The sequence below is a fragment of the Plasmodium inui genome (genome assembly GCF_000524495.1).
Source record: "Plasmodium inui San Antonio 1 unplaced genomic scaffold supercont1.3, whole genome shotgun sequence".
NCBI classification, from domain to species: domain Eukaryota; phylum Apicomplexa; class Aconoidasida; order Haemosporida; family Plasmodiidae; genus Plasmodium; species Plasmodium inui.
Genome location: NW_008481837.1, coordinates 155,618 through 175,112, shown reverse-complemented (window position 1 = coordinate 175,112; position 19,495 = coordinate 155,618). Strand labels below are relative to the sequence as shown.

General features: G+C 47.0%; 7 protein-coding genes across 7 annotated transcripts; 3 read left to right on the top strand and 4 right to left on the bottom strand.

Annotated features, from left to right (window-relative positions):
* Nucleotides 1–445: 445 nt before the first annotated feature.
* Nucleotides 446–2,434, top strand: C922_00867 (hypothetical protein; the record flags this gene model as incomplete). Its single annotated transcript, XM_008816479.1, has 1 exon — nucleotides 446–2,434. One exon carries the CDS (start codon nucleotides 446–448, stop codon nucleotides 2,432–2,434), a length of 1,989 nt encoding a protein of 662 aa, XP_008814701.1.
* A 411-nt stretch (nucleotides 2,435–2,845) lies between these two features.
* C922_00866 (hypothetical protein) lies at nucleotides 2,846–4,947 on the bottom strand (the record flags this gene model as incomplete). Its single annotated transcript, XM_008816478.1, has 8 exons — nucleotides 2,846–3,013; nucleotides 3,156–3,327; nucleotides 3,457–3,539; nucleotides 3,694–3,835; nucleotides 3,928–4,097; nucleotides 4,223–4,280; nucleotides 4,426–4,640; nucleotides 4,816–4,947. 8 exons carry the CDS (start codon nucleotides 4,945–4,947, stop codon nucleotides 2,846–2,848), a joined length of 1,140 nt encoding a protein of 379 aa, XP_008814700.1.
* A 1,201-nt stretch (nucleotides 4,948–6,148) lies between these two features.
* Nucleotides 6,149–7,375, top strand: C922_00865 (enoyl-[acyl-carrier protein] reductase I; the record flags this gene model as incomplete). Its single annotated transcript, XM_008816477.1, has 1 exon — nucleotides 6,149–7,375. The coding sequence occupies one exon, from the start codon at nucleotides 6,149–6,151 to the stop codon at nucleotides 7,373–7,375; it is 1,227 nt and encodes a 408-aa protein (XP_008814699.1).
* A 319-nt stretch (nucleotides 7,376–7,694) lies between these two features.
* On the bottom strand, nucleotides 7,695–8,279 carry C922_00864 (hypothetical protein; the record flags this gene model as incomplete). The annotated part of the gene is made up of 1 exon (XM_008816476.1): nucleotides 7,695–8,279. The coding sequence occupies one exon, from the start codon at nucleotides 8,277–8,279 to the stop codon at nucleotides 7,695–7,697; it is 585 nt and encodes a 194-aa protein (XP_008814698.1).
* Nucleotides 8,280–9,226: 947 nt separating this feature from the next.
* Nucleotides 9,227–12,812, bottom strand: C922_00863 (hypothetical protein; the record flags this gene model as incomplete). Its single annotated transcript, XM_008816475.1, has 3 exons — nucleotides 9,227–11,485; nucleotides 11,644–12,575; nucleotides 12,743–12,812. 3 exons carry the CDS (start codon nucleotides 12,810–12,812, stop codon nucleotides 9,227–9,229), a joined length of 3,261 nt encoding a protein of 1,086 aa, XP_008814697.1.
* Nucleotides 12,813–14,139: 1,327 nt separating this feature from the next.
* Nucleotides 14,140–15,453, top strand: C922_00862 (endonuclease III; the record flags this gene model as incomplete). The annotated part of the gene is made up of 1 exon (XM_008816474.1): nucleotides 14,140–15,453. The coding sequence occupies one exon, from the start codon at nucleotides 14,140–14,142 to the stop codon at nucleotides 15,451–15,453; it is 1,314 nt and encodes a 437-aa protein (XP_008814696.1).
* A 680-nt stretch (nucleotides 15,454–16,133) lies between these two features.
* Nucleotides 16,134–17,768, bottom strand: C922_00861 (hypothetical protein; the record flags this gene model as incomplete). The annotated part of the gene is made up of 2 exons (XM_008816473.1): nucleotides 16,134–16,191; nucleotides 16,303–17,768. The coding sequence occupies 2 exons, from the start codon at nucleotides 17,766–17,768 to the stop codon at nucleotides 16,134–16,136; spliced, it is 1,524 nt and encodes a 507-aa protein (XP_008814695.1).
* Between the last annotated feature and the right edge of the window lie 1,727 nt (nucleotides 17,769–19,495).

Below are 19,495 nucleotides of genomic sequence, written 5' to 3'. Positions count from 1 at the left end.
GCGTCATTTAAGGCTGCGGAAGCAGCCCTTTTTTTGGTGTCATCCCAAAGTGCGCCCCTTCAGCACGAGGAGCGGCTAGCGGGAGAGGCAGCTAACCGGATAGGCGCCTTGCCTATCAGTTTGTTAACCCCCAATTTGTAAATAACTCATTTGTAGATATCTCATTTGTAGATAACCCATTTGTAGATAACCCATTTGTAAATAACTCATTTGTAGATAACCCACTTGTAAATAACTCATTTGTAAGAACTGCTTTGTAAGAGACCCATTTGCGGGTCCTTCCCTCTTGAAGGGTGCAACTTGCCCTTCTGTCATTTCCCCCACCCTCGCTGTCTGCACCATGTGAAAGAGGCACCTCTCGACCGAGTGTGCTTCTGTTTTCTCCGCTGAGGAGAACCACTCCGTGCGTGTGTCCCTCGCGCCTACCGCGGCCCACGACGTAACAATGGCACACGTGAATCTCCTCGTGTATCTGATTATGTGCCCCTTCAATGTGAGGCACATACTCGATGCGCCCAGCTTCCCATTCCGGTTAAGAAGCAAAACAGCAAAGGGTGAAACATTTATGTATGGAGCGACTGGAAGAGAAAACCGGGGGAATTCCTTTTCCCGACATGATGAAATGTACATGTTGGACCTAGCGAAAATATATTATCAAATTGTGTTAAAATATAAGAGGGATGTTAGACAAGGACAGGAAGAGAATTACGATTTGGTGGTAAGCTCCTTTGGGAAGGAAGCCAACATGATGGGGATCTCCCTCCAAAGAGTCCGCGTCACAAATGATGCCGTATACCTGTCCTACCAGAAGGTGCAAAACGGACGAAATGAACGAAACGGACGAGACGAATCAAACGAACCAAACGAACGAAACGAACATCCCATCCAAGTTAAGATAAACAGGGGTGAAGAAATATCTACCTATTTGGACCTCCTAAGGTTGAATTCCTGTTTGTACAAGCTCAACTCAGACGATTACAATTTCATGAAAAGAGCATCGGATCATAGCAAGCCAATAATGATCAGCACATACCACATATATATACTGCTGATTGTCTTTTCCCTTTGCACTTACGTGGAGAAGAGTCTTCTGCTTCACATCCCAGCGTTGAAGAAGTGTCAAGTATTTCTAACCCTATGTTTGGTGTTTTTCCCAATAATTAGTTACCTGTTCTTTTTTTATACTTATGCGAGCCTATTTGGAGTGCTCCTCCTGTATGTGCTTTTTTACTTCCTATTTTGGAACCTGTCTTGTAGAAGGAGAGGGGAGGGATTGGGCCAGCATACCGGTCATTGGAAAATGGACCGCGATAACCTAGAAGAACTCGACACACAACAGGAAAGACGCCAGAAGTGTTTGGTCCATATGAGAATAGCTAACCTATGCATTACCTACATATGCATATTCGCTGTCGATTTCTATTTTTTCCCAAGACAATTTTCCAAATCGTTTTTTTTTGGGAACACTTTGATGGATTTAGGGGTCGGGGGATGCATCACGTCCAGTGCGTATTCTCTAAACAGGAGGAAGCTCATTCACTCTGCTAACCTCAGGGGACGTATAATCGATTGGAAGCATTTCATTTTGTTTTCCCTGGGAATAGCTAGATACATTGCAGTCAAATTATTCAATTATAGTTACAGCTTAACTGAGTATGGGATGCACTGGAATTTTTTTCTCACTCTCTTTTTTACATTCCTAATTTGTAACGCCGTACTCACCTTGATAAAAGGGGTTAGACGTATCTTTCTCCTTAGCTGTGTTCTTATCTGTGTGTATGAATTTGTTATTTGGCATCTAGACCTTACGAATTACTTACTGGCAGACGATACAGAACGGACCCACTTTTTTTCCTTGAACAGAGAGGGCCTTATGAACGTCATTGGGTCTGTTAATCTGTACCTCTTTTCCTTTTCCCTTTGGAATGGATATGTGCTGCAGGATGAGGTGCATCAGGATGAGGTACCCCAGGGGAAGCGAGCACAGTGGCAGCGATATGCGCATCTCTCCCCAGTTTGCCTCACCCTGAAGTTGTTTACGATGTCCCTCCTGTTCCACCTGCTGCACCTCCTTCTGAATTACTACCGAAACTACAGTGTGCGCATTTTGTGCAACGCCAACTATATATGCGTTATCTCCTCCGTGAGTCTCTTCGCGGCTTCCCTCAGCTACTTCGTAGAGGCAATACTCCTACGCGAGAAGACCACCACCATCCCAGTTTTGCAAAAAATGAATAGGCACTCCCTCGCAGTGTTCCTCTTTTGCAACATAACCATGGGAGCTTTCAACCTGCTGTTTCAGTCCCTCTTGTTTCCTCTATTTTTTGCATGCATCGTTTTGGCGGCGTACTCATATGGTATGTTGCGCTTCGCATCCATGTTGCCTGGACCCGCGGAGAGGGAGAGGGCGAAGCAGAAGGAGAAGCATTATTAATATTGAGGGGTCTTTCGTTGGAGGAGAGGGAAGTCATACCGCGTGTCCAATTTCGCTGTTGGCCCCACCCACTGGGTCTATTTTTTATCCTGTGTGTGTGTGTCTCTGTCTGGTTCTGTACATTCTCAGGAAGGTGACCGAACTGGGACAACGCCCGTTACAACTTTTTGCCATTTTTTCAAACTGCTCAGTTTTGGTTAGTGCGAGCATCGCGCGAGTTCCCGCGGCACTCCACATGGAAAAACAAAAAAGGGGAACCTCTACACGGGCATACAACATATACATATGTGCATACATGCATATAAGTATACACATATACATATGTGCACATAGTTATATATCTGTATCTGTTTCTATTTGGACTCTTATTCGGGTGCGCGCGGTGAGGCGCAATTTGCTTCCACCCGCTGATCAGCGCATATCACTCCGCGGGGTGGTGTCCTGTCCATAGTGCTTGTCCATCGTCACTTGAATGCAGCGAGACAACTCCTCCACGCTCATTTCGATTTTGTTCCTCAGAAGGATGTCGTGGAATACCTTCACGATGTTTTCCTCGTAAGTTTTTATTTGCAAATCGACCTACACAAAGAAGGGAAAAAAAAAAAAAAAATAAAATAACTTTTCCGCGTATGCTATGTGACACGTGGAGGCATCATCCTCCCTCAGCTTTTCCCTTCCTCCTGTTGAATAAGCTTCAATTGGGACAACAGAACGGATTTACCTTCGAATAGAGGTCCATAAGATTCATCTCGTGTTGTTTCCTTTCTTGCGAAATGGCGCTTCTCAGATCATCATTCACCCTGCACTGTTCCTTTATTCGATTCTGCAGTGCCTTCACTTCCATTCCCTCTGACTCACGCTTGTCCTCTTCCATTTTGTTCTTCAGCTCTGATCTAAAAAGGGGGAGAACAATCATTTGGCACAATGCGCACGTGATTGTGTGTTTGTGGAAACGGCAGAGGGATAAGCACGTGGGAGGAAAACATCCTCCTGGGTATGCTCCACTGCGCTTAAAGGAGTACATTTTTTTCTTTAAGGTTGCGTTCTCTTTCTTGAGGTCACCAATCGTTTTGGTTGCTTGGGTTTGGTGCGCCTGCATGGCGGTCTGCACGGGAGGAGAGTGGACGGGCGGTTTGCCAACAGGATGACAGCTCTAAAGAGGTTATCATCATAAATGCACGAAGACACTCGAAATAGCCACACGGATGTGGAGTACGTACAACTATTCAGGCCCAACAAGTATATAAAGCAGCCCCTACCTTCGCACTCTCCTTCACATCGGCTTCAAACTTCCTGCAGGCGGCTATGCACATTTCGGTCATCTTCCTGTTGTCGTCCCTTTTCTCCTTCTCCTTCTTCCGACCAATTTGCAGTAGTTCAAGAGACACATTTCTGTATTTCCTAGAAGGGGAAAAAACATCCTAGTTGTGTGTGCAGTGGGATTTTTTTTTTTTTTTCTCTCAAATGGCTAGTCGTATTCCTCTCCGGCGTACTGAATTAAAAAATCAACATCGAGGAGGACGTTATTTTTAATTTGTCCAATTTGGTGGATGTGCCTTTTTCTGATTTTCCTGAGGACACGTTCGTATTTCTCAATCAAGTGGACTTTTTCGCGTTGCTCTTCTGCATTTCTGTGTTTGTAAATTTCGATGGTCTCGATTAGCTGCAACAGGGTTCGATGAATTCCATGTACAGTGACCAGGTATCAATTAGAAATGGGAAGAAGCTGGTATAAGCGGTTGCGTGCATGTGTAACACCTCCCTGATATGTATGTATTCATTTCTTACCTGCGGAATAGGGCACGAACTTTCCCCTTCTGGGTCATCTGCGCCAAGGTCATCGTCCCTACAAGGGGGTAAAAAAAAAAAACACACATAATAAAAGGAGAACCATTGTCTATGATCCCCCATGTAACTTCATTTTTTTTTTTTTTTTTTTTTTTGCAAACATATGATGATCTCCCATTTTGTGTCATTCACAATTTTGGGACAACCTCCTCATTAATGTCCTATTGGTTGGTTCCCCCTTCTTCTGCGGATTTCCACTTTCTATCTGGATCCTATCCTGTTCGTCTTCCGCGTTTGTTTTACCTTCCAGGTGCACCCCCTTCTCCCTTGGTAAATCTTTCTTTTTTCGCTTGTGCATTTTTTTCTCCTTTTCCAGCCTTAACTTGAGCATGTAAAGGTGATCAATCAGTGTTTTAATCTGTGCAAGGCGAGGGGGGGGAAAGCACGCATATGGGTGATGGCGCGGAAAATGTGATAACACCTCGCGCGTCTAGCCGATATACCCTGGTTAACCATACCGATGAGTTCACTCCTTTTACCCGTTGTCGAAGGCATTACTCAGGTGAAGTTACTTCACCAGGATGAAAACTCACCTGAGAGTCTACTTTCATGCCATTCGTAGGAATTGGGCTGGCATTAACCCCCACGATGAGGGTGCTTTCCTCAGTGGCACCCTGCCGAAGGGCATGCTTTACGTAGTCCTTGAAATGGTTAGCAGTTGACATGCTGTCACATAGGTTGTTTTGTCGTGGGGTTTCCTTCGTCCTTTCTATATTTAAGATGAAGGAAGAAGACACAACAAAAGGGGGGGGGGGAGATTTTTTTTTTTTTTATATTCCACCTTTTAAGTTCAAATTGGCATAATAATTTGCGGAAAGAGGGGACAAAAAACGGGACAGCGGAAGAGAGGGGACAAAAAACAGGACAGCAAAAAAGGGGGAAAAAAAAAACGGGACAGCGGAAAAGAGGGGACAAAAAACAGGACAGCAAAAAAGGGGAAAAAAAAAACAATTCCTCGGAGGTTAACTCGGTAAGCATTTCCTTGCTGCGACAGGTAGTTGAAAGTCCCTTTCTCTGCTCAGGGCTCCACTGTGGAAATTACTCGCCCGAAAGTGTGCACGCTGCACTTGTAAGACACGGGAGGGAGAACTTCAGAAGGGTGTGTCCATGAACGGGAAGGGCAATGAAAACGAAAGTGGGAAAATCAGTGTGCAATTTGATGTGCAGTTTGATGTGTAGTCTGATGTGCAGCTTAATGTGGAATAAATGTTGCTAAAATTGTTGCCTCAAACGTTCCCGCAGACGCCCCCGCAAATGTGCGCGCTACTTGATGCACCAGGCGGGAGCTGCTGAACGCCGCGGCTACGGTGGACCCCACCTTTGCGTGAGCATACGACACGCCCTGAGGCAACCAGGAGGAGCCTCCGTGGAGAAAAAAAAGAAATAAATAAAATGAATAAATCAAATAAATAAAATGAATAAATCAAATAAATAAAATAAATAAATCAAATAGATAAAATGAATAAATAAAAAAAAGAAGAATAATAAAAGATTATTTGCCCATGACTGAGCCCTGCATGCACTGTGTAGAACAGCCCTGAGTTGAAACTCCGTTTTACAATTTTTTTTCTTTTAAGCTTGCTCTCCCCAGCAGTTTTCTTTCCTCCCTCCAGGAAAATACTTCCATCAACTGGCAATTCATCTTTATGCGAAAGGGACAAGTGGAGCAGAGGAGAAAATCGAGACATCACACCTGTCACTAAACCTTCTACAGAGCTGCAGTTGATCTGCTGAGGTGGTTAAGCGGCGTTCCTTGATAAGGTGGGGAAAAGCACACTTCGTACATTTCAAGCGTTACTGCGAACAGCTCGCAGGGGCAGCGTTCAAGCAGGGGAAACAATATATTCGCGAGCGCGAGACAGCCAGATGAGAATGCGCGCGAGAAGACTGGTCCAGCTGGCGGCCCTGCTGATGTGGGCCCTGCTGCTGTGCACCACCACAGTCGGCGCCATACTGAGGAATGGCGCGAAGGGGCGGGCACAACCCAAGTGGGAAATCCCAAGGGGAGGGAACTCCAGGGAAATGCAGTTTATGGCCAGCAAAATAATAAAGGGGGTAGCTCATAACAGGAAAATCTTGCAACACTCATCACATTCAGAACACATGGTGAGTGAGCAAAATGGGGAAGGAGAAGAGACAACCAAAAAAGGGGAATCCCTTGGAGACATCTGCTTCATCGCAGGAGTAGGCGACACCAATGGATACGGGTGGGGAATCGCAAAAGAACTGAGCAAAAAAAACGTAAAAATAATTCTAGGGGTATGGCCCCCAGTGTATAACATTTTCATGAAGAACCTCCAAAATGGAAAATTTGATAACGACATGGTGATTGAAGAAGGTAGAAAAATGGACATTCTCGATATCCTTCCCTTCGACGCCGCATTCGATTCGTCTAACGACATAGACGAGGAAACGAGAAAGAACAAAAGGTATGCCAATTTAGAAGGTTATTCCATCGAAGAGGTTTCCAAATTGGTCTATAAAAAATATGGGAAGATAAACATGTTAGTTCATTCATTGGCTAATGGAAGAGAAGTGGAGAAGAGCCTTCTTGACACAAGTCGAGGTGGTTATCTGGATGCACTGAGCAAAAGTTCCTATTCTCTTATAGCTCTATGCAAGTATTTCTGCCCAATCATGCATCCCGAATCGAGTGTAATCTCCTTGACATACTATGCGAGTCAGAAGGTGGTGCCTGGGTATGGGGGAGGCATGTCAAGTGCTAAGGCAGCGTTGGAATCTGACACGAGAACTTTAGCCTACCACCTGGGGCGAAAGCACAAAATTAGAGTTAATACCATCAGTGCGGGGCCTCTTAAATCAAGGGCGGCAACTGCCATCAATAAGGGCCGTCCCCAACCGGGTGCAGACGAAACGGAAAAGAAAAATTTGGCATTTATAGATTACGCCATTGAGTACTCAGAAAAGTATGCGCCTCTTCAGCAGAAGTTGTATTCCACGGACGTCGGGGCCGTGGCCGCCTTTTTGCTCTCCAAGGAGAGTAGAGCCGTCACTGGCCAGACCATCTACGTGGACAACGGGCTCAACATTATGTTCGGCCCCGATGATTTGTTTCAGGGAAGGAGGGACTAACGGGTAAGTTTTCCTCGTAGGAGACGCACACCATTTGGCAACTTCTTCACTAGGAAAACTACTTTTTAAAGGGAAAAAAAAAATACCTTTGCACGAAAAAAAAATTTAAAAAAAAAAAGTTAATTAAATATTAAAAGGGGCGAGGGAAAATGTTTATATATTCACTGCGCCGGGGGGAGGACACCCCTCGAGATGAATTCTCCCACAGGTGATGTGTCCCCTATTCCGCAGACACAGCGACAGAAGGTGGAAGAGAGAAAACCCGAAGCTCCTCGTCTATAGGTATGGCTAAAGCGGAAATGACTGACGCCCCATGGATTCAAGACTTATTTTTTACAATTTTCTTCAGCTGCTTCTTGTACTTCAAATAATTCGGGTCCTCCTCCGTTTTAAAAAAGGGGTAAATATTCTTAAAAATCGCATCGGCATTTATAACAATTTCGTCTTCCTCGTCATCCTCCGTGCGGTCTTCTTCTTCTTCCTCCTCGGAGTGGAGTTTTGCTCCGGAGTATGGCGTAGATCTGCCCTGCTTGCGTCCCACTCCGGTGTGTTCCTCCCCCTCTTTCCGCAACAAATTGGTGAACCATACCTTTTCAGTTGCTTCTAAGTCAAGGTCGGAGTATAGGTCAACGTCCGAGTCGACGCTCACTTCCATGTGATGAGTGGATTTTTCTTCTCCTCCCTGGGCATGATCACCAAGGCGTGGGATCCCTGTTTGGTCACCTCCAATCAGGCCATCCTTCCTTGTCAGTATATCATCTTTCCCCTTGGCGTAGAATTCGCCTCCATCTGCGTCGTCCTGGGGGATGTAACGGGGGACTTTAAAAATGGTGGCGCTGGTCTCCTCGCGCTTGTTGTTGTTCAGGTTGTTGCTCTTCTTCTTGTTCTTCTTCTGTTTCTCCATGCTGCTCATTCAAAAAAACAACAGGCACTGCTTCACCAGCAGGCGTTTTTGTTAACGCGCTTCGATCGTTGCGTCCCTGTTTTGCTGCTCGCTGTTTTGCTGTTCTGATATTTCCCATCTGATAATCTCCTATCTAATACTTCCTTTCTGATATTTCCCATCTAATATATATCTCCCATGTGATAATCTCCTATCTGCTATGTTTTTTCCGCTTCCCTGCTGACTCTTGGGAACAGCCAAAACACGATAGCTCACTGGGAAAAAAAAAAAAAAAAATACGGAGCGCGATAGCTAAGGAGTCATTTTTACCGAAATGAAGAAATGGAAAATTGCAACTTTTTGAAAAGAAATTTATCCAACATGAAGGAGATGCATATTAGGTCATCATTTAAACGGGCTGTCGCGCTGCCGTGCTGCCATCATCATTGTGTTGCTCGCAAAAAGTGCAGGCCAGTTTTCTTCTTTTTTTTAAGCACAGCGATGTTAGGTGGCCCTGTTTGGGCGACTTGTCGGACGAGGGGGGGCACGCAGAAGGAAACCAAATTGGGACAAAGCTGTGAGGAAGTTGCAACGGAATGGGAACCGCTTCGAAGCCAAGCAGTATAGCCACGTTGTCACCATCGCCGCACATCAATTCGACGTTTCCAAGTGGCAATTTCTTGGGATCGCCAAAGGTGCTATATGTCCCACACCTCCGCGATCCCCAAAGGAACTCAACCTTTGCTACTCCCTCATGGGTGCATATATGACACATAAATAAAAAAGGATGTGCCCCCCTAGGGGGATCCTTTACCAAACGGATGATCCAATTAACGGATGATCCAATTAACGGATGATCCAATTAACGGGGCCCACACCATGCAGATGATCAGTGCAAAGTGCTCTGCCCTGCGCATGGTCAACCTATAGAACGCCGCATTGACTCACCCACGGGTGAAACGACAAAATCAGGAATCACTCGTTATGGACTGGAATAAAGAACTTAAGTTGTTCTGGATGTTATCACACAGAGTTCCTAGTCGTCTAAATCTTTTGCAACCAACGTGATGCTTAAAGCGACCCTTGGTTTCCCTTTTGGAAAAATGAGTGTGGTTGGTTTTTCTTTCCCATTTGTTATCTCTATCGCGCTTGTAAATGTAGAGGGCTAATTTGTTCTCCTCTGTGTGTAGGGGATCCAGGTAGGATCCATGCTGCTCCTCATTTAGGGTTCCATCTTGAATGAAATTTTGCATGCACTCGCTGCAGCTGCTTTTGCGCTTATATCTTTCATACGAATCGATGTAACTTTTATTTATTTCGATTATCTGGTAGAGATTGTTCAGTTTGTTTTTCCATAAGAGGGTTTTCTTTCGTTCCGCTTGGGGGACTCCATTTGGGGTGATTCCCTTTTGGGGAACTTGGTGGCCCATTTTGTGAGGCATCTTTCCACCTCCGGTTGGTTCTTCCCCGGTATTCTTCACATGGCGGCACGCCATTCTGGGGGTATACTTCTGCGACACAGTTAGGGTGGATAGGCGCCCGCCTGGTCCTGTTGCGTCAAGCTCTCCGTGGGCATACTGCGCCCCTTTCGCATCTTGCAAGTTGCTCGATTTGCGTCCGCTCCGCGTGCACGGTGAACTTTTCTCCGACTTGCCCCTCCGCTTGCGCTTCTTTCCCTGTGCGAATCTATTCTTGTTAATGGCAATCTGGTGCAGAATGAGGGGAATGGAGCCGATGAGTGGACCCAAAATGAGGCCCTTGGATCCAAACGTGCTGATAGACAGGAAGAGCGACAGAGAGACCAACCATGCATGCGTGTGAGGAATCTCTGTGTATATGCTTGTGGTGAAGTAAAGATAAACAAAAAAATTAACTGCAAATAGGATTGAGGATACGATCTTCCTCTTCTGGATAATCCAAAGATGGACAATAATCACAAGAATTACGATTTCGGGAGATATGATCGGAATCAACGATAGGATAATGCATCCTAATGTTGGCACATATATTATTGGAAACTGAAAAAAGGAAAAGACTAACCAAATGTATAGTGTGTAAAAGTAGACCCTCTTTAAGGTGCATTTGATGATGGCCTTCAAATTCATCGTGATGTTGTAGAAGAATATGCTGGAGGGATCCACCACCAGTAAAATGTCATTCACATAACTCAGGGCGGACTTCCTCGAAGAAATTAGATAATACAGAGCTGTGAAGAAGATAATTCCTTGGACAATCGCATCAAATGTGTACATAAAGAAATTAAAGAAAATGAAGAGGAAAAAAAACATGATTTTTATGAGCCCGTAGCTGTTGTTAAATATTAAATGCTTTGTCAGTTTTCCCACGTCTTCGATTTTTTTCATGGACGAGAACAGGCTGTTTAGGTAGCCAATGAATTCTTTGAATTTGAAGTTTTTTTCCTTCTGAGGGTCGTACAATTCGGTTGCGTGTTGGACTGGGTCAGGGTTCCATCCATCCGATTGCTCGTTCGGTTTATCTGCTGAGTTGGTCAATCCATCCGACTGCCCCTTGTTCTGTTTATCTTGTGCGCTGCTCCATCGACCCGCTTTAGGATCGCCCCGCTCGGTCTTTCCCCCCCTGCAGTATTCCCCCCATTGCGCGCTGCACCGCTGATCGGATTCGGAACTCGCCCCCGGGGAGCTCCCAAATATGGTCTTAAAAACGACGTGTCTGGAAGCACCATGGCGTCTGCCATTCCCCGCGTAGTAAACGGACGTGGAGCCCACCTGATCCGTACGATTCTGCGACCGACTGGAAAATAAAAAAATGTACTGTGACAGAGAGCGCAGCAACCTTTTGAAACTGAAAGACGTGCGAGAATCGTCAACCTCATTTAGGCAGGCCTCCACAGAGCACTCTTCCCCAGTTCGAGGCAAATAAAATTTTTTGTCCTTTTTCTGTTCCGACAAATGGAGGGTATGCCTCTTAATGCTAGCCAAGTCGGGCCCTGCCACAAAGAGGGCAAGTCTGCTCAGGAGTATCGGCAAACAGCAGGCGCTTATATGTCTCGTCCCGTTCTTCAGAAACGTTTGTGCGTACACATGCTGATATATATCGTAGGCTCTCTTCAGGTTCCCAGAAATGGACGCCAGAGTTTTGTTGCTGAGGAAGGGCACCTTGTTCAGGTTCACGAGCTGGTACAAATCTTGGATGTCTCCTTTTCCGGGCTTGCGGTAGAATTTTCGAAAATTCTTGAAGATGGCGGCCTGCAGGGGGGGTCAAGCGGTAAAGCGACAAAGGGGCAAAGCGGTGAATTGGCAAGGCGCTGAATTGGCGAGGCGGAAAAGCAGAGAAACGGCGAAGCGGATAATTAGTGTGCAAAGATGGGGCGAGCTGCACGCATCTCCGCAATCAGCCCACTTACATTGCGGAAGTTGGCGGAGAGGTACGCGTTAATCGAGTTTATAATGTAGAGCGACTCGCCGTAAATATTAACGATGAACAAAATCGAGATGGCGGAGAAAATAATTATGGCAAAGATAATGATGAGGACAGTCAAGAGATCATTCATGTAGTGCTTGTAGAAGTGGATGTAATCGAAAGAAAGTTGGTGACACCATTTGGTGTAGTACTTTCTACTGAGGGAATAAAAATAGGCAATCCATATAGCCTTGACAATTTTATAAAAGAAAAAAAAAAATAAAATAAAAGCCCCAATGTTTAGTAAAAACTCCTTGTATTTGAAAAAAAATTCTCGTAAAATGTAAAATAGGATCAATCTGTGTAGGACGAGGAAGTATATTTCACTGGCATTCCTTTGTTCATAATGCTCCAAGTTGTTAGTTAGGTTTTCCTTCTTCTCTCCCTTTTCGCCTATTTTGTATATGGGCTTAATTAGGAGAAGGAACATGTACAGATAAATGTCTAATTCCTTTTTCACGTTTTTCACAAATCTGTGTAACTTCTTTCTGTACTTATTGGATGAGTTTCCTTGGGTGATGAAGTCAGACCGCGTTCTTGTTTTATCACACTTTTCGACCTGATTGAAGTTTGGGTATTTCCTCACGGTACCTTCTTGTGTGCACGGATCGAACTGACTGCCTGGTTGCAGCGGTTGCTCCAGCTGATGCAGCTTCTGCTGCGCCTCCCTACCGCCAACCTCGTCGCTCTCCCTCCTCCGGGAGCTCCCCCCCTTTGCCTTCCTTCTTATCCGCAGAAAGTGCTTCCGGAGCAGCTCCGATAGTTTCACCTTCACATGGTGCAGGGGGATGGACACAATGAAAGCCCAAAACAGGGAGTAAAAGTAGTACTTAAGAATTATGTAGTTGTAGTACACGCATAGTACGAGGAGAATGCCTGCGGGGGGGAGAGATTATAAGAATTACACGGTGGTGTGAAGTCGTAAGGGATGATAAGAAGTAGGCGGTCGTGCGCCACCATGTCCCGCCATGCGCCTGTACACGCAACGCCTTTGGCACCTTTAGCGCCTCTTGGGGAAGGGGGCTGTCGCGGCCGACGCTCACCTATGAGGTACACGATGAAGTGGACGATGGCTTTCTCCGTCTCGTCCTTGAACAAATTTCCCTTATTCATTTTCCTAATTCATCCTGTTAGCGGTGGTGGAGGGGAAGTCGCTTGGGGCGACACGGAAGGGACAAAAAAAAAGGAAGGAAAAACGGCAGGAAAAGGAAGAAGAGAAAAAAGGAAGGAAAAGAAAGAGGAGAAAAAATAGCCATCCAGGGGACACACGGACGCTTGGGCGGCAACCACGTTCGACGACGCTTCGCACACATTGGAGGCAGCGCCCGCGCGTCCACCAAGGGTCATAAAGTCTGCATCATATCATCGTACTTTGTCGAACGGAGTGCAAGCGAAGATAAAGTGGGAAGGGAACAACTTATCAAAAAAGGGCTACTTAAAAAAAAAATGAGAACTTCTCTGCACGCTGCTTAACATTAGAAGGAAAAAAAAACCCTCAAATGGTGCTGCATTTTTGAACAAGAAAAAAATTATTTCTTTGGAGAACAAAAAACTGCTACGTTTTTCCCTGGAGAAATAAAAAAGGCGGCACTAACTTTTTTCCCTTTCCCCCCCCAGCATTTTTGTCCTTTTTCTTCTCCTTTATACAGAAGGTGCAAAACGAAAATGTGCGCGTGGGAGATATACACCTCCCTCAGGGTGGTCGGCGATAACCCCTATAGGCTCTCCCTGGGGGGAAGGGCAGAGGGGGAAGGGTAACGCCCCGCCTGCATTTTTTTTTCTGGACCGCCCCTAATTTGTGAATATCAACAGGGGTGACAGTCGGCTAAGGCAGAAATTGTGACAGGCCGTGGGAGGTAGGCAATACAATGCAGGCGGCTGAGGACTTGCGAACAAGTTGTATGCAAAGGGGGGGACTTACCAGGAACGGGCCGCACAAGCGGAACGAACAGAACGGTGCAAACGTTGAGGCCAACTGCGGGGAGGTGAAGTAGAAGAAGAAGTAGAAGAAGAAGAGGAAGAAGAAGTAGAAGAAGAAGTAGAAGAAGAGGAAGAAGAAGTAGAAGAAGAAGTAGAAGAAGAGGAAGAAGAAGTAGAAAGGGGAAACTCATTCAGGTCAGTCGGGACGACCCTTCTGCATCCCCACCCTCTCATCTTCACCCACATCGCGGCTTCGACGGGGTTCTCCATGCACTGAAGAAGAAGTAGCTGCTAGGAAGCAGCCATCTGATAGGAAGCAGCCATCTGATAGGAAGCAACCACCTGTCACGGAGCGACCACCTCTCCCAGAGCAACCACCTGTTAAGTAACTCTCCCATGTCAGGCCCCTGTGCGCCACTCAGCCCAACTGAACCTGCCAAAACCCCACCAGGCTGAAAAGGAAAAAAATCTACACACAAGAATACGCGCTGCTCCAGAAGAGAAACCCGATCACTGATTGATGAAGCTTGTCGGCAATACAAAGAAAGCCCTCGTGGTAAACCTCTGCTTCCTAAGTATGGATCGAACGTCTAAGTACTTCTCCAAGGAGAGGGGGAAGAAGATATCGATAACGTACGAAGATGTGCCGAATGGAAGTAGCATCAGGCGAGTGGGCGGAGTAGTGCATCCCTTGACGTCAAAGCGGGAGGCGACTAACGGGGAGACAAGTCAACGTTTTGTGAAGGGAGAATATTCCAACGTGGAAGGGAAGCTCCTCCCTCTAGAGGGACACATCCGAAGTGGTCGAAAGGGAGGACAGAGTAGGCAGGCCAGGCGGGATGGCAAAGCCGCCACCAAGCGGGTGCCCGTAAAAAAGCATGAATTGAGGAAGGTTGACAGTGAGCTTAGGAGGAAGCTTGTTAAGGTGATGGGGGGGTCAGCTGTTGGCGAGAGTGCTGTGAGGTTAGACGGGGGAGGTGCTGATGGGCGTTGTTCTAATCAGTGTGATGATCACCCCCCTAATGAAGCTTCTAATGAAGCTGCTAATCAAACCGATAATGACACCGCTAACCACCCCGCTAACCACGCCGCTAATGAAGCTTCTAATCACGCTCCCCCCCAGGGGGAGGAGAAGCTGGCGCACTTCCTCCGGACGTACGAGAAGATTAGCAAAATGCGGCAGCATATCGTGGCACCTGTGGACAGGTACGGTTGCCACATGCTGAGCGACAAAACGGAGAGTCCAAAGGTCTATCGATTCCAAACGTTGGTCTCGTGCATGCTGTCCACAAGGACCAGGGACGAGAACACCGCCATGGCAATGAAGAAATTAAAAGCACACGGACTCACCATACACAACATGCTAAAGACGTCCGAAGAGGAATTAGAAAAATTAATACAAACGGTAGGCTTCTACAAGATTAAAGCTAGGCAGATCATTCAGATTAGCCAAATATTGAGAGACAAATATGATTATGACATTCCACAGACAATGGAGGAGTTACTAAAGTTGCCAGGCATAGGGCAGAAGGTGGGTCACCTGATTTTACAGACTGCACTGAACACACATGAGGGGATAGCTGTGGACATACACGTACATAGGATTTCTAACCGGTTGAATTGGGTGTGTACGAAAAATGAGTCAGTTACGCAATCCAAGTTGCAGAGTTATGTGCCCAGAGCTCTGTGGTCTGAGTTAAATCCTACCCTGGTTGGGTTTGGGCAGGTTGTGTGCAAGGCGAAAAGTCCGCATTGCTCTATGTGCGCAGTGGCGGACTGTTGTAAGTACTACCAGGACACTCGAGGGGGGAAAGCGGCCCTCGGCGCGAAGTGAAACACAGCCAGGCATCGCACAGTATTGTCATAAGTTTTAAGTTCTATTCCGTTTTGTCTGATGCAGCGCTTGATTATTTTGTTTTTTTTTTTTCTTTTTTTTACAAACTCTTCCGAAGAATTCACCCCCCTTTTTAACCGATTAGCTCATGCCTCAGCAGGGGCATCCCTCCCCCTTGACGATACAACAGGAAGGAAACCCCCCTCGCCCCCCGTTGGCACAAATTTCGTTATTGCATCACGCAGATGACCGCTTATCATTTTTGTTGTTTCTAACGCGTATAGGGGAAACATTCAGCGGAGTTGATGAAAGCTTCATCTTAAAAATTAAAAAAAAAAAAAACAGATGGGCGGCGAAAGTATGACGGGAAACTCGCACCTTTGCGTAAGTCAACTTACGCCCGTGTTGTGTTAATTAAAAAAGGGAACTATTCAGAATCGACCAAATGGGACACAAACACATACGGAAAAAAATATATATATAAAAAAATGCAGGACGGTTATTAATAAATGCGATTGCACCAAAATGTGCAGTGGGACAAAGAGAAGGCGGATAGAGGGAAGGAACGTGACAGACAAACGCGAAGACAGAAATGTAGACAAGGAAGACAAATGAGAATCACCACTTAGGCGTGGAGTTGCGCTACGTGGTGTAATGGTACGTGGCGTCGCGTCTTGTGCTCACTGCTTCACGAGGGAGAGCGCGCGCCAGCCGGGCAGGATCCATATCTTCAGGTTGCTAAAGAGGGGGAGAAGTAGGGGTGCGATGAGAAAGCGGTGTGGAAGCGGTTAATCCGCAGCGAGTATGCCGCTACTACACCGATGCTACTCCGTTGCCGGGGCGCCCCACCTGAAGGTCCGAATCCGCTCGTACATGTCGAACGAGATGAAGAGGTCGTTGCTCCAGAGGCAGTACAGCGAGTGTAAGTGGTTCCTGTGAAGGACGTATATAAGCTCGTCCCCCTCCTCCTTATCTGGATGAGAAGTGAGTTCCGTCCTGTCTTTTACAATTTTTCGAAATAGCTCATTGTCCATATAGTCAGTCGGTTTGTACTCGCGAGTGAAGAACAGCCCAAGTTGCAGCACTCGGATCTTATTTTTTTTTATCTTCTCAATGAAGCATGTAAATATGGTTATGCACTGAGCTCTGTTTAGCTTGTCGGTGTATAGGAGTTTGCTCAGGATTATGTCCTTTAGGTTTGTCATTTTTCCGACGAAGGGGAGAAGTTCATCTCCTCTAAGTTTCACGTCCAAAACGAGCCGTTCGAGGTGCTCAAATTGGTTCGGCAAATGGATCCTTTGCGCGTTCCATATGTGCGTGCGAGCCGCAATTGTGTGAAAGTTGTCCGGGGGATTGTCTGCCTCCTGGGCGCCCCCCTCACCATCGTCCTCCCCGTTACGCCTTTCCTCATCGCCGCCGTCATGCCTTCCATTTTGACCCTTTCCTTTCCCATGGCCGTAGTACCGACTGTACAAAAAAAGATCGCTGAGCTCCAAGTCCCAATCGGGGAGGTCCATCGGCGACTGGCTGCACCCTTTACCACGGCGCTCCCGCGGAGAAGTCATTCCGGGGGTAGTTCCATCCGCGTCCTCGTGTTTGTCGTTCGTGGCGTCTCCCTCCTTCGGGCATTTCTCCCCATTATGCACTTCCCTCTGCGGCATCGTCGCCTTCCCGCTTAGCAGACTGGAGACCATCGGGTGAACCCCCTCAAATATATAGTTGTTGTTTTTTTTCCGACAGTAAACACGGAGATCTCTCAAGCGGGGGAAATTCTGGACGACCATGTTGATGATGGCCTCTGCACATGTGTTCTCATTAATCGATAGGAACAAGGAGGAGGTATTCACAAAATGGTTGCTGAATGTTTTGAGAAAATTGACTTTAAAAATGTCGACATTTAGGAAGCGTACATCTATGTGATCCCATGCATATTTCGTGTGAAAGGCTTTGTAGAAAGACTTACTTAGCAATTTGCAACTCCACCTTTGGGAGAAGGGCATGAAGGACAGGATATTGCAGACGGTGTCGCTGCTTTGGAGTCGGCCTGCTGTGTGTGCCTTCTGTTGGGGGGTCACCAGCCGCTCGGCGAGTAGCGCAGCTGGCCCACTCCCAATTCCGGGAGGACTGTCAATCGGTGCTTCCATGGGACCTCCAATCACTTTTCCAATCTGACTTCCAACCTCTACACCCACCATGCTCGTGCTGACCCCGTCGGGGACCCCCCCTACCCGTGCGTGCTTATCAAACACGCCATCCCACTGCAAATTTCTTTTTCTCCCTTTAGCTGGAAATACCGCATCTTCACTGGGGGCCATTTTGGTGAGCTGCCCCCAGTGTTCTCCTAATGCGGTCTTCGTGGGGACTGTATATGCTCTCCGCACACCACTGCGTCTTTCTAACTGTGTGTATTTCTAACTGTGCGTCTTTCTGCCCGCGTCTACCTCTAGCGAGTCAGCCAATCGATGGGCGCGGACGGGCGAAGGACCCACGTGCAAATGAACGCGCAAATGTAAAAGACAAAGTTGGGGGCACAAAAACAAAGGCGGCTCCCCGCGAAGCAACCAACTGTGTATCACACCGCAGTGATGGTGCCAAGTTCCCACGGGGGTGGATCCGGGTGGGAATCCTCTTAACCGCTGGTGTCTGTTGGGGGGGTGCTGACTTCCCCCCGCTCCAAAAAGTGGGGTATACAAATCGGGGAAAATTAAAAAGTCAAGCGGGGAAGTTCACCTGCGCAGTTCAACCGGTTACTCTAACGGTTCATTCTACACGTTCACTTTAGCGCTGCATGAAAGATACTGCTTTTCGTATTGAACATTTTAATCTCGGAAGGGACTCCCCTGTCTGCAGCTTTCAGATGCACAATCGGGGTGGGGCGACGTCAGCCAAGGTTTGCGTAAAGCAGACCGTTACAGTGCTGTGTTCCTCGCAGTGGGTTTCTTCGTTCCCCTTTTTGTTTACTTTTTCTTGTTCACTTTTTTTGTTCCTTTTTTTTGTTTACTTCCTTTTTTTTGTTTACTTACTTTTTTTTGTTTACTTACTTTTTTTGTTTACTTTCTTTTCGTTTACTTTTTCTTTTTTTCTTCTTTTTTCTTCCAAAACTGCAAACCGTGTCCCACATGTTCGTCGCCTTCGGAAAGCGTCAGGACGCTCGCCGCACCTGCGATCCTGTGCGCGCGCACGCCGCTGTGTATGCATATGCAGGTGCATGTATCAACAGGGGTGCGCGCGCGTACACTCTCTCGTCCGTAATTTTTCCATGCACATATGGCTGCGCGGATGCCTGTGCGGATACCTGCACGAATACCTGCGAGGATGCCCACTCGTCCACCTCCACGCTGTGCATCATGTGGACACGTACCAGCTGTAAGGGGACAAAACGTAACATTGTGCTACGTGGCGCGTCGTCAAAAGGATGTAGAGAAGGGCCCTCCCCATATGCAGACACGCGCGGGAAGTTGCCGCGCTGTGAGGGGGCAAATCTCCACGAGATGTGCAAGGTGTGAGGGAATTTTTTTTTTTTTTCCCCACAGGGTATATTTCTACGCCAGTATGCTGCACAGAGACATCGCCCAGGGGGCAACAAGGTGGACATTCAAAAGGGGAAGAACCGAAATGTGCGCGGAGTAGAAAAGGTGCGCCGAGTACTAAATGTTGCGCGGCATACAAAATGTTCGCGGCATAGAAAATGTTCGCGGCATAGAAAATGTTCGCGGCATAGAAAATGTTCGCGGCATACAAAATGTGCACGTCGTCCAAATGCGCAGAAACGCACACGTGAACAGTCGAAGAAGGGAGCAATTCTACCATCAAGGGGGAACCAAATTGCCGAAAATGAGAATCCGTAGCAATCGCTAAACGCACACAAATTTTCGCGCTCAGGGGAACGTCGCTCCAATAGCAGCCATCGGAGGGGGGGAGAACGCCTTGTAGAGGAAACGCCCAGGCGCGCAAGTGGAGTTAAGCTGTACGCAAACGGAAACGTAAACACAAACGCAAACACACATACACACGTATGCATTGCACACGTGCAGTTACCCCC